Source organism: Rana temporaria, chromosome 1 (assembly GCF_905171775.1).
Source record: "Rana temporaria chromosome 1, aRanTem1.1, whole genome shotgun sequence".
NCBI lineage: Eukaryota > Metazoa > Chordata > Amphibia > Anura > Ranidae > Rana > Rana temporaria.
The window spans coordinates 638,566,661-638,581,210 of NC_053489.1; the positions used below are offsets into that span (position 1 = coordinate 638,566,661).

The window sequence follows — 14,550 nt, forward strand, 5'->3', positions numbered from 1 at the left end:
TTGCCCCTGTGGTAAACCATGTTGATGCATTACTTCTCTTTTTGTTTTTAGTGGAGCTAGCCATGATTATGGATCGTCTTTATGGGGGAGTTTGTTACGCAGGCATTGATACAGATCCAGAGTTGAAATACCCAAAAGGCGCTGGACGTGTCGCATTCTCCAATCAGCAGAGCTACATTGCAGCCATCAGTGCTAGATTTGTGCAGCTTCAGCATGGCGATATTGATAAACGAGTAAGTGATTATAGGATTTTATTGGCTAGGTCTAACCATCTGCAAAACCCTTGAACAAAAGTCAAGTCTCGCCTTTTTCTTTTATTGTATGTTCACACTACATGTAGTGACTTAATCTTTCTTAAAGTGGAGTTCCACCCATTTTTTTATGTTTGTCTGTGCTGTGCTCTCATAGTGTTCAGAATGGACAATTTTTATTTAATTTGTTGCTTGTAAATACCTTTATTTTGTAGTCCTTCATTACTTCCTCCTCCTTATTTGCCTAGGCTATTTGCAAGGGTTTCTGGGATAGGCATCATGTTTCCCAGTAGTCCTTGCAAACCTGACTGAAACCTATTACATTGCTTGTGCACTGAGCATGTGCGAGATATGCAAAGCTGAAATCCAGGAAGTCATACAGTCTGGCTTCATGATGCCCACACTTAAGATGGCCACGGTCTATTTCTAGATTATAAACTATCTAAATGCTCTAACAACCTAACAAAACGGACCTTAGTTTACAGACTAACTTTACTAGAATACATTAAGCTTGTGTATTACAGGGGTATTTATATTTAAAAAGTGAAATTGTGGATGGAACTCCCCTTTAAGAAAAACACAGGTTTTCTATGTGCCCCATTCATTCCACAACAGTGGTGTGATGGGCAGTGTGGTGCCTAAGGAACAGTGAAAAAAGTTAAGTACCTGGTTAACTCATTTTCTGGGAATCATCCAGGATCGCATATGAGAGGAGGCTTCTCCAAACTGAAAACGGGAAACGCATCGTGCACTATTAAAGTGACACATACCTTGAATAGAAGAATTGCTGTATGATAGTCTCGCCGTCTGTGGAACATTGAGGTTACTTCGGGCAATATAGCCTGTCTATGTAGTCTTAACCCGTTCAGAGCTTCTGTCAATATTTTGTGAATATCTTTGGTGCTGAGAAGAGACCAGATTGTAGGGCGAAGTATTGTAGATGTACAGTGCCCCCTTATCACAAATCCCAAATACCGTTGGTGGCTGTGTTTGATGGCGACATGTAAATGGGCATCTTTGTTGTCTACTGTTGTCATGAATGCTTCCAGTGGCAGTAGGTTCCTGATGAAATATATTGATTCCATACAGATTATTTATTTTTTATCTTTTGGTCTTTTTTTAAATGTTTGGGCTTTTCCTGAGGGCTTTCTCTTTGCGTAATGTGAGAACGTGTTGGTATAGTTTTCAATAGTTCCCCTCTGGGTTTTTCAGGATGTTTCAGATTCCAGTTGAAATTTAAACTGGTTCAGCCAGAGGATAAGCATACGGGCGACACACCTGGTAGCTATAGCCTGTTTGAAGTCAGCCGGCCCCACTTCCCAGGCCCTTTTTAGCAGTGCCTCTGCCTTTTTGTCAATTGCATCTGTGTGCTTTTTTTTTGCATGATAGGAAGGTCGTCTTTGATATTTTAAACAGGGGGGAGTCTATTTTCGGGCATTTTGCCCAAGGATCTGTGTCCTCTTCTGAAAACGGGAATCTGCATTTTAGAGAGGTTGGGGTAAACCTTCTATTTCTCTGGGTTCAACCTTTCAGTCTTTGTGACATATTTTAAAGATTGATGGACTGGAAATTTACAAGGTTTTTTGGGTTGTAAGACCTTGTACATTTTGTCATGTAGATTGTGTTTTTCCCTGATGCCCAAGGTCTCGGATATGGCTTTCAGAAACTCTTCAGTATCCTCTGAGCAGAGGAACTTTTTTTTCCTCTCCTGTAGACTCAAAGCGTTGCCCATCTTCAGACTGACTCTGATACTTCTGAATCCCTGTGTCTTCCTGTCTGTTTGGGTCTTCCCAGCGGAATGATGATATAGGAGGCTGGTTAGGAGAGTTTGTGCAGTCCCTGTTGAAGATTGCATTTTCAGGTTTTGTACTAAGGAAGGGAAGGTGGCTGACCTACTTTACCTGAAAGAACTAACCCCATTAAAGTTCCACAAGATTATTTCACAAGTTTGTTTATGGACTCTGGCATAATGGTCTTAGTCTCACAAGAAGCATGTTGCTTAGGGTGAGACTGGAAGCTACTGCTTATAGGCTTCTCTTCTGGAGTATTGGTCTGAAGAAAAAGACACCGGGACCCAGTAAGGAGAACGTATGGGGGACGCCATTCCCATAAGATGGAAACAATGAGTAGTGGGTACTTTAGAGTTGTCCTGAAGCACAGGAACTGCAAGGCTGGTGGATGATGGGTTATCTGACAGCATCAGCTTAGAAATGGTCCAGTGCACCCCAAGGTTGGTAACCAAGACCCACAGACATCCCCCACTATTTTGCATGGGTAGTGGCTCAAGTGAGTCTGTTTGGCGGGGGGGGAGTGGACAGGGTTGGCTAGCATAAAGCCTTTCAACTTGGGGTATGGTTGCAGCCAGGCAGGGAGGTACCTTTTAAACAAGCAGGGCAGCCTTCCTTTAAAAAATAGCGAAGGTGGTGCTCCTGTTGGTCTGGAGGAAACGCAAAGAACTGAGGCGCAGAGGTATGTGTACATTTTTTTTTTTTTTTTTATAATGGTGGATGATGTGTTTCCTGTTTTCAGGTAGGTGGAGCCTTCTCTCAGATGCTGCCCTGGAAGATAACTAGAGAAAATACTGATTTGCAGCATTTAATATTTAATCCACTTTTAATGAGTCCCCTAAGTGTCTTCAGTTCCCTATTGTAAGTAAAATTTGAATTGGCCATTGCCTGCTGGGAAAAAACAAATCAGAGCATGTATAAGAAAAAGATCAAAATTGCAAAATTGTCAAACTCCTTTTAACTTGCTCCTATAAAATGCTGCACTATCCCTTCTCTAGTGTTGGTAAAGTTTAAAACATGCTAGAAGTGAACACGATTTTGTCCTGTATTTATACAAATTGTGACCTTTGTTATAAAATCAGTATATTTGTGAAAATTCAAAGAATGTGACATTGGAGGCAGACTCCTGTGGGATATGTATGCAGAACCACCATAATCTAGAAGTGTACAGTCCACCAAGCAAAGCAGAGACGTCAGCAGTTTTCCAGACCTGCAGAATCTTGTGATTCCTTTTCCCACAAGTTATTTTTCTGGGTTTTCATACAAATGTACAGGCATGGTTTTCCAAAACCAAAGAAGTAGTAACCACATTCTATACTTTTCCAGCTTGGGGCTGCCTGCTGTAACTGTCCTGCCTAAAGCCAGGTACACGCGGGCCGAATGTCGGGAGACAATTGGCAGTTAAAAAAAAAAAAGCAGCCAAATGACTCCTGATCAGCGCTCTCAGCCAATGGCAGAGAGGGCTGATTAGAGCGTTCTGGTGGAGGGGCCACCCCTGTCTGAACACAATAGTTCAGCGGGGGAGATTGCCATACTTCACATAGTGAGTACAGCGGCTCCGTCCGGAGCTCAGTTTTTTGTTTTTTTTTTTCATTCAATTCTGGATTAAAACAAGTTATGTGTACCAGGCTTAAGGCAAGGGCTCGCAATTGTTTTATGATGAATATAGCCCTGCATTACACATTAATAGAGCTCTAAATGATTAGCCAGTAACCAATGCGAGCATCAGAGTGTGTGTGAGAGAGGAAAGCTGCAGTTGTGTCATCAAGAGTAAAACCAGACGATGTGTAAATGGAGGGAGAAACTTCCTTTCATTGATGGAACTCGCCAGGACCAGACAGCACTTGGTCACTGCAGTCAAATTCAATGCATGCAATTCAGGTAATTTTATCAGGAATGCAAATCTCTTTAAGTTTAACTTCACCTTTATGTAATCTTAGGTGCAGGGGTGTTACTAGGACTCTGAAAGACCTGGGCACTCTAGGGTGGCTGTGACCTTATGCACTAAAAGTGGAAGGAGCTGAAAGGGGCATACATTAGCACCTGAGCCTGCTCACTGTATGCAGAGCAACACACACCCTACAGATGTAATATCCAAAAAATAAAAGTGTTTTTTTAAATATAAAAATAATAAACCTGTCATACTTACCTGCCCTGTGCAGTGGATTTGCACAGAACAGCCCCCTCTTCTCTGGTCCCTCTTCTGTGCTCCTGGCCCCTACCTCCTTTTGAGTGCCTCTACAGCAAGCGGCTTGCTATGGGGGCACCCAAGCTGAGCTGCAGCTGTGTGTGTCCATTCAGACACGGAGCTGCAGGATTGGCTAACTGACTTTGCCGGCTGTGGGAGCCAATGGCACCGCTGTTGTGTCTCAGCCAATCTGGAGGAAGTCACGGACAACCGAGATTCTCGTGGATAGAGATTGGGCTTCAGTAAGTATTAAGGGGGTTTGGGGGCTGCTGCTGCTGCACACAGAAGGCTTTTTATCTTAAAACGAAGGTTCACCCATAGCTTATACATTTTCCCCTTAGCTTCCTGCTCGTTTTGTCTAGGGGAATCAGCTATTTGTTTTAAAATATGATCCGTACTTACCCGTTTACGAGATGCATCTTCTCCGCCGCTTCCGGGTATGGGCTGCGGGACTGGGCGTTCCTTCTTGATTGACAGTCTTCCGAGAGGCTTCCGACGGTCGCATCCATCGCGTCACGATTTTCCGAAAGAAGCCGAACGTCGGTGCGCAGGCGCAGTATAGAGCCGCACCGACGTTCGGCTTCTTTCGGCTACGAGTGACGCAATGGATGCGACCGTCGGAAGCCTCTCGGAAGACTGTCAATCAAGAAGGAACGCCCGCTCCCGAAGACCCATACCCGGAAGCGACGGAAGAAGATGCATCTCGAAAACGGGTAAGTACGGATCATATTTTAAAACAACTAGCCGATTCCCCTAGACACAACGAGCAGGAATCTAAGGGGAAAATATAAAAAAAAAAAGGAATTGGGTGAACTCCCGCTTTAATGCATTAAGAGAAAAAAATCTTCTGCCTTTACAACACCTTTAAAGAAGAGCTTCAGTCGGGAATGAAATTAAAATTCAGTCAGCAGCTAGAAATGCTGTAGCTGACTTTTACCCTTTGTTACCAGCCCAGGGATCCAGCACTTTCCTCACCCAGGCTAGTTCTTTGTTGATCTTCAGGTCCCTGGCTCTGCCATCTTTCTTGTGGGAAGCTGGCTGTGACTGGTAACCAGCCACTTCTCACCTCTGCACCCTTCTTCCACAGATTACCTATGCACTCCCACCTAAACAGCTCACTGCAATGTACCCTCTTGTCCACTGCTTACCACTGATCCCTCCCATCCACATCTCACCTCTGCGCCCCCTGGCCACACTCTCCTCTACAGCTGCTCTAAGGAGGTGTCCTTAGTGATGTGAATGGTTTAGTATTTTTTTTATAAAGCACTGCTGAATTGTTTTATGCCAGAGTATAAATGAGAAAACAAGTAAAGTAATGTTGTAATTGTCTTTATCATGTGATGCAGGTAGAGGTGAAGCCATACGTGTTGGATGACCAGATGTGCGATGAATGCCAGGGAGCCCGCTGCAGTGGGAAATTTGCTCCGTTCTTCTGTGCCAATGTCACATGCCTGCAGTATTACTGCGAGTTCTGCTGGGCAAACATCCACTCTCGGGCCGGTCGTGAATTCCACAAACCGCTGGTGAAGGAAGGAGCTGACCGGCCCCGTCAAATCCACTTCCGCTGGAACTAAACTCTGCTTAACCCCGCCACTCACTGAGAGAAGGGTGCATGCGGCTTACTGTGTTTAAAGATACTGACGTGCAGAAGGAATAAGTGCATTCTTCTGCCCCCCCCCCCCCCCACCCTCTATACGTGCATCTGTATCAGCAGCCAAAACACTAAAAGCCTCTCGTTTTTTTCACAAAACAACCCCACATCTCAGGCTTACTAATTCTTTGTGATATTTTTCATGTTAAATTTTTTTTATATTTTTTTCCAAGTTCTTTTTTATATGTAATGCTGAAATTAGAATATGAGAATGTTCTGCATAGGGGCAACACAGTCTGCTGCTATAAATATATATATATCTATATATCTATATCTATCTATATGGATGAAGTGTGCACTTATTTCTAGACGTGGATTTTTAACTTATCAGATCAGCCCCAGTTATTTACCAAAGGTAGCAATTAATAGTGAAAATGGAAAATGTCTGCTACTAAAAGATTATTTTTATTGTTGCTATTTTAAGTGTGTATGTAAATTTGAAAAAAAAAAGAAAAAAAAATATAGGGTTGATTTTTTTCGCTCTCCATTTTGACTTGCAAGAAATAATACCTCAAGATAATCTGATTTTTATTAGCTATTTTTAAACATTTTTAATCATAAGCTGTATTAGCTTTGCTGCTATATAGGTGTTGTGTGTAATGCCACCTATTTATACAGGATTGAAACGTTTTCAGAAACTGCATTGTGGGAAAAAAAAATGCAGGCAGCACAATATGGCTAAAACTGCCATAGTTTTAGAATGTGAAATATGCATGTTTACCTACCTGTCTACACCATATGCATGCACTAGAAATATTAACTAACCACAGATACGGTATTGCAGATAAAAACGTTAAAAATAAAACAAAAAAAAAAAAAAAGCAGAAAAAAACACAGCTCTTTTTTGAAACTAGGTACAGTAGCATGAGCAAAATTTACAAAACCTTTTTTTGTAACAAAGCATATTTGCATGACTTGTGACTCAAAGTAAAACAAATGTCCTTAAATGTGTACAATATGAAGATTTGTTTTAGATTAGTAAGTGCAGCCATTTATTGTCCTGGTCGGTAGTGGACTTCAGTTTACAAGGATTGGATGTAATATTGTAATCCCTGTGCAGTCCCCATCGTGATGTGTGGTTCTGACTTTCGTGACGTGAAGTAGTGTAGCGAAAAACTGGAACACAAAAAAAAAAAAATTATTCAAAATATGAAATTTTGCTTTTGGAAAATACGTAGCTTACCCTTTTTGCAATTTAAATCATTTTTAAATTTTAAACTTGGTTTAAAAACTTTCTTTCAAACCAAAGATGGCCAGCACACTTGTAATCTGCCACCAAATGTATAACACGCAAGCTATTTATTGAAACTTAGTCGGTAGAATTTAATATTGCTATTAATGATGATAAAAAAAAACTGCTTTTGTGCTTTTAGAATAAGATTAAAAGTCAAAATGGAGATGGTATATAACAGATGGCTAGTTGCATAACGGGCTCCTCTGTACCTTCGAGACAACAGTGGCTAAAAACGTTATTTTGAAATTGGTTTTGTCTGCACGCAACTTTTTGTAGCTTTTTCTATTTTTTTTTATCTTTGTAATAATAATTTATTTTTTTTAGTGGAGCAAGGCTGCTAAATGATCGCACATTCTGTTTTTTTTATTTTTTTAGTATACACATAATAAATATGTATTTATTTAAGAAGCCAACAGTCAAAGAATAATAGTTTAGTCTTCAAATATAAAATAAATAATAATTAAATATTAAGCCGTGAGGTTATGCAACTAGCCTATGACAGATGTCAGTCTAAAAAAAAAAATGGACTTGACAATTTTCACGCCACAAATTTTACCAATTTTAACACAGAAAGAATAAAGATAAAAAATGGGTTTTCTTGATAAACCCACGGGACAATCTTCTGTGTACGATGAAAGAAAAATGCGTTATTACTGGTTGTCAGCAACGTGCTTTTTTTTGTACTGTACAATATGTGACTCGTCTCACCTTGCTGTTTTTTGTTGTGGTTGTAGTTCACGTTTAAATGTTTAAAATTGTTGCTGTTCTGAAGAGTGTCTCTAATTTATTTGTTGATACCCCCCCCCCCTTTACCCATTTCTTGAAGGGATTTCCTTCCTTTTCCTTGGGTCTGTGTTATTAATAGTATTTTATCAACCTTCACTCTTCTCACCTAACCCCAAAACAATTCTGACTTTGTCATGCACTATATTTTATATCTTGGAGAGAAATCTTTGAACGTCAGCTGTTTTGACACCTTTGTTTTAATGAACATCCCTTTGCAATACCTTTTTTTTTTTTTTTTTTTTGGATGACCAAGAAAATTAAAAAAAAAAACTTGCCAATTTAAACTAAATTGAGAGGTGCATCTAAAAAGTGAGAAAATAAAATTTTAAATGAAGTCGAAATGGCCCCTTCCTACTAAATTTAGAAGGGAAAAAAAAACCTAGGATATGATATAAAAATATTCAAAAGGAGAGATTGGCAGAAAGTACATTTTTATTGTCATTTCACTTCTGCGTGAGGCAGATGACACTGCCTCCAGTTCCAGTCCTGCTTTTTGTGTGTGTATTTGTATGTAGTAAATTCTTTTTTTTTTTTTTTTCTAATTGTTGAACACTGTATTAGATTTTTTATAAATCATATTTATTTTACTATTTTTGTAGAAGATTGCTAGTTGATTTTGATTGTATTTTTATATTTTTAAAGCTTCACTTTTGTTCCCCCAGTGTGCATATTGCTGCCCAAGTGTATGACTATGGAGGAAAAAAAAAACTTTAAAATCCACACTTTTTGTTAAGAAGGAAACATTTAGCATTTATATATTTGTGTATGGACAACACTTGATATTGTATCCCTGTTGCATCTGGCTGCACAAAGCCTCTCCTCAAAGATGCTAAAAAGAAAAAAAAAAACTTGAATATAACACATTTTGGAAGGCTGACTAACCTCGATTCTGTGTTGTGATGTGCAATACTGTTTCTAATATTTGTATAAAAACAGTGTAAACCTTTTTAATGCAAATTTATTTTTTTCATTGCATATTTTGCAGATTTTATCCACAGTGTCATTTTTTACTGTCAAAAAATACCCCTTTTGTCATTGCAACTATTTTTTAAAATCCAGAAATCTTTGTACTGATGTAAATGATTGTAGTTATTTTGGATAGTGTTTTGCTAACAAAAGGAGAGACTTTTTTCATGCATATTTCTATTTTGTTGGTTTTTGTGTTTTTTTTTTTTTTTTTTTATTTTTGTTTTCTTTTGTTTTTTTTTAGAAGTAATATTCTTGTCATTTAATATAATTTTTGTATTTTTATGTGGGAAAAAATATAATTTTATGACGCTAATTGCTAAAGTTTTATTTTATTTTGAATTATTTTTGGAGCTGAAATCTTTGTACTATTAAAGCAACTAGTTTCTAATTCAGAGTTTCTGTATAGAATGGCACAAGTGGCTTATGGAGTGTTTGGATTGTAATTATTAAAGATTATTTGATATGCAAATTTAGTTGATTTATATTTTTTGGGTATTCTGTATAATTATAAGCCCACGCTTAAGGACACTAGGTGATTGCCTTCAGCTTGATTTTTTTTTTTTCTTTTCTTTTTTTTTTTTTCTTTTTTTTTTAATATATTGATTCAAAATTTACTTTCATCTTCCAGGTGTCTAAATCTCCAGTCTGTCTGTTGTACTGGTAATTTAACTCTGTAATGAAATAGTTTGCTGCCAACTATTTATATTAAGTAATTTTTAAATATTTGTAATATTGTTGACTGACTAATAAACTTAAGTTATTGGCATGTTGTGTTTCCCTGAGTCTTTATTGAGGGTCATAATTTCAAAATATCATAAACTTGAAAGCCTTTTTTATGGTTTAAGATGCAAAGTTCTGCCTCACAGTGGGCATCACCAATGTGATGGATGTACTTAAAGCGGTGGTTCACCCTAAAAACTACTTTTTCTAATTCCACTGCCCCCCCCACATTACAATACGATTAAGGCTCTTATTATTTTTTTCATGCTGTACATACCTTAGTAGAGCATATTCACCCGTGCATCCGGGTTGCGAGTCCCGCGGGAGTGGGCGTTCCTCACAAGCTGGTGATTGACGTTTTGCCCAAAAACGAGCTCCCCCCCCCCGTCGCGTAAGCCGCGTCACGGTTGGCGAAAGGAGCCGAACGGCGAGTCGGCGCTATACTGCGCATGCGCATCGCCGTTCTGCTCCTTTCGCCAATCGTGACGCGGCTTACGCGACGGGGGGGGAGCTCGTTTTTTGCCAAAACGTCAATCACACACATGTGAGGAACGCCCACTCCCGTGGGACTCGCAACCCGGATGCACGGGTGAATATGCTCTACTAAGGTATGTACAGTAATGAAAAAATAATAATAGCCTTAATCAGATTGTAATGTGGGGGGGCAGTGGAATTAGAAAGTCGTTTTTAGGGTGAACCACCGCTTTAAAGTGATTTGTTAAATTTTGTTTAAAAAATAATCATGTTATACTTGCCTGCTCTGTGCAGTGGTATTGCACAGAGCAGCCCAGATGCTCCTCTTCTAGGGTCCCTCTGCTGTGCTCCTGGCCCAAGCAAGCTTGCTGTGGGGGGGCACTCAATGGGGGGGGGGGGGGGAGTCACAGCTCTGTGTATCCATTCAGACATGGTGCCACAACCCGGCCCTGCCCCCTCTCTCTCCTGATTGGCTGGTTGACTTTGACAGCAGCAGGAGCCAATCTCTCTGTGCTGCTGTGATAGCCAATGAGGAGGTGAGTCCTGGTCAGCTAAGACACTCGTGCAACCTCTCTGGATAAAGATGTGCTCCGGTACTGTATTAGGGGGGCTACTGCACACAGAAGGTTTTTTATATTTAGGCCCCTTTCACACTGGGGTGGTAGGTGCGGTGGTGGTAATTTCGCGCCGCTAATCAGCCATTAGCGGGGTGATTTTACAACCACTAGCGGCTGAGAACGGGTTAAAACCGCCCGCAATGCGCCTCCAATAGCCGCGGTGTCCCATTGATTTCAATGGGCAGGAGCGGTATACACACCGCTCCAAAGATGCGGCTAGCAGGACTTTTTTTTTTTTTTCGTCCTGCCAGAGCACCGCTCCAGTGTGAAAGACCTCTGGCTTTCACACTGGAGAAAAAAAGCAGCCGCTGTTTCAGGTTGGTTTCCGAGTGCTATTTTTAGCACAATAGCGCCTGCAAACCGCCCCAGTGTGAAAGGGGTCTAATGCATATGCCTTTTACAACTCTTTTTAACTACTTCAGCCCCTTCCTGACCAAGCCCTTTTTTTGCGATTCGGCACTGCGTCGCTTTGACAATTGCCCAGTCATGTGATTTTGGACCCAAACTAATTCCCCCCCCCCCCCCCACAAATAGAGCTTTATTTTGGTGGTCTTTGATCACCTCCTGCGTTTTTTTTTTTATTTTTTGCACTATAAACAAAAAAAGCGTAAATTTTGGAAAACAATATTTAACTTTTTGCAATATCCCCCCCAAAAAAAAATATATATATATATATATATATATATATATATATATATATATATATATATATATAATTATATATTAAAAATTCTTCCTCGGTTTGGGTCAATATGTATTCTTCTACATATTTTTTTTGTTAAAAAAAAAAATCACAATAAGGCCCCATTCACACTGGGGCGTTATTCGAGCGAAGCCTCATCTGCAATCCCAATGTGCTGGTAAAGCACCACTAAGACCCTAACGTTTTAGGGCGTTTTTGCAGTGCCTCAGTGTGAAAGGGTAAGGTGTTTTTTACAGCGCTTTCAATTCATTTCAATGGAGAGGGGCGTTTTTGGAGTGTTTTTTTTTTCAGCGCCCAAAAGCTGCTCCAAAGATGCTGCTTGCAGGAGTCGGTGTGAAAGGGTCCATTGAGATGCACGGAGAGCGTTTTATGAGCATTTTAATGGCGCCATTTTTAACGCTTCAGTGTGAAAGGGGTCTAAGCGTTTATTGATTGGTTTGCGCAAAAGTTATAGCGTCTACAAAATGGGGGATAGATTTATGGCATTTTTATTATGATCTTTTTAATTTTTATTATCAGTAATGGTGGTGGTCTACTTGTTTTTTTTTTTTTTCCCCATCGTGCCTGCTACTTTGCGGCGGTTTTCAATGGTGATTTTCTGCACAACTGTCAGGTCAGCAGTCTTTCCCATGATTGTGATTCCTACTGTACCAGACTGAGACCATTTAAAGGCTCAGGAACCCTTTTCAGGTGTTATGGCTTAATTAGCTGATTAGAGTGGGACATTCTGAGCCAAGAAAATTGCACCTTTTCACAATATTCAAATTTTCTGAGATTGTGGATTTGGGGTTTTCATGAGCTGTAAGCCATAATCGTCACTATTATAACAAATCACGGCTTGAACTATCTTGCTTTGCATGTAATGAGTCTATTTGGGACATTTGGAGGGTGAAACATCCAGACCTGCGGCAGTATTCCTGTTTTTCAAGTACATACTCTACACTGTCAAGAATAGACATGGCCCTGGGAAACTGTGCAAGTTTACAAGCAGTCAGTAAAATATCCTATTATCCAAGAGGGGTATCTGATCACTCCCCTCTGGTGCTATCACTGAGCACAGGGAAAAAATGTCCTCCAAGCAATTGGAAAATAAGTCCCTTCTGGCTAGAAGTGATGGGGAAGCCAGAAGAAGTTGGCATTAAATTAAGGGAATTTTTGTATTTCAACACAGGGACGGCATCAGAGGGAGTGGTGTGGGATGCCCTTAAGGCATTCCTCAGGGGTATATTGATCCAGCAGGTAGCTAAGATCAAGAGGAACTCTAGGGAATGGGAGGAGAAAATTAGGGAAGAGGTCCTAGAGGCTGAAAAGCAATATGTGGAAAATCCAACACTGTCGAAACAAAGGCTATGGTTGGAGAAGCAACAGGAATACAAGTGGGTGGTAAACAAGAAAGTTGAAAATAAGCGCCTATTTCAGGAGCAGAGCGCTTTTTCGGAGGGGGAAAGTGTGTGCCATACTTTGGCCCTCCTAGCGAAAACTAATATGGCGCCCTCTAATGTTCCTGCAGTTAGGACGGTAGGAGGTGGGATATCATCTGTAACATCTGAAATAGTAGACACATTTGCAGTATATTATAAAGATCTATATAGGTCAAAAAAGGGGGAAGTTAAAGTACAAATGGAAGAATTCTTTAGAGGAATAGGAACCCCAGTTCTATCAGAGGAGGATAGAAATGTTATGGAATCTCCAATTACATTATTGGAACTACAGCAGGCAGTTAAAGCACTTTCCAATCAAAAGTCCCCAGGGCCAGATGGCCTGCCAGCGGAGATTTATAAGCAATATGGTGAGGTGCTGCTCCTGGAATTACTAAAAACGCTGAACTGGGCGATAGGAGGAAGGTTACCCCCCTCAATGCTAGAAGCAATTATTATAGTGTCCAAAAGGAAGGGAAGGATCAACTAGATACATCATCTTATAGACCGATATCTTTGCTTTGCTCAGATGTAAAAATCTTGGCTAAGGTATTGGCAACGAGAATAAATAAATATATTCAGAAATTAATACACCCAGATCAATCTGGATTCATTCCAAATCGGTCCACGAGCATAAATATAAGAAGGCTGTACTTAAACTTACAGACTCCAGTGGAGAATACGGGAGATAGATCTATCCTAGCATTGGATGCCACTAAGGCCTTTGACAGTCTGGAGTGGGACTATCTCTGGTACGCTCTGGAGAAGTTTGGGTTTGGTCCATCTTTTATCAAATGGATAAAGCTATTGTATAATTCCCCAAGGGCCAAAATAAAAATAAATAATGAAGTTTCACAGTCGTTTGAATTGGAAAGGGGAACGAGACAGGGATGTCCACTGTCCCCCCTCCTTTTCGCCCTGGCAATTGAGCCCTTGGCGACTGCAATTAGAGCTAGGCAGGAAATACAGGGGTTCCAGAGAGGAGTAGAGGAGGAAAAAGTCGCGCTTTACGCGGACGATATCCTCCTTTTCTTGGGCAACTCTACAACCTCCCTCAAAACTGCAGTTCAAACAGTAGAAGCGTTCGGACGATTCTCGGGCCTGGTAATAAACTGGGAAAAATCAACACTCTTACCTGTGGACCCGGTAAGCAATATGGATGGGATAGGAATCCCTCAATTTAAAAATTGGGGAGAAGATGGAGTACTTGGAAATCGTGGTAACACGTAACCCAGAACAATTTATAAATAACAAACTAGCGCCACTTCTGGTTAAATTTAAACGCAAAGCGGAAATATGGGGACATTTGCCACTGTCGGTAGCCGGTCGCAGTAATCTTATTAAAATGATCTGGTTGCCACAATTGCTTTATATACTTCACAACTCCCCAGTATGGATTGACAATCAATGGTTTAAAAAGATAGAGACCCTCTTTAGGACCCTAATTTGGAAAAAGGGAAAAGCAAGGATTAGTCTCCGAACGTTGCAATTACCAACAAATAGTGGAGGGCTAGCAGTCCCGCACCCCTACAGTTACTTCTTGGCGGCACAGTTGCAGCATTTGGGGGGGTGTAGCATAGAGGGGGGAGGAAACGCAAGTGGGAAAATTATGTTAAGAGGGTCCCCACATAGATCTGTAATAGAGACCTTAGAGGCCAACTCGTTCTTGGTAAAAAGCCCAACAGTAAAAATGATGGTAAGAGTGTGGCAAGCAGGAAAAGTGGCTTTGGGCTATAAAGGATTAACAGAATA

The 14,550-nt window shown here is 40.5% G+C and overlaps 1 protein-coding gene across 8 annotated transcripts in view; it reads left to right on the plus strand.

The window, feature by feature from the left end:
* CPEB2 (cytoplasmic polyadenylation element binding protein 2) overlaps positions 1-8,266 on the plus strand; it is a 155,025-nt gene extending 146,759 nt beyond the window's left edge. For all 8 annotated transcript variants that reach the window (XM_040335445.1, XM_040335447.1, XM_040335446.1 and 5 more), the window contains 2 exons: positions 52-233; positions 5,573-8,266. In XM_040335445.1, coding sequence (XP_040191379.1) covers positions 52-233; positions 5,573-5,800 — 410 coding nt within the window. In that variant the 3' untranslated portion in view covers positions 5,801-8,266. The remainder of the gene's footprint in view (positions 1-51; positions 234-5,572) is intronic.
* Positions 8,267-14,550: the final 6,284 nt, after the last annotated feature.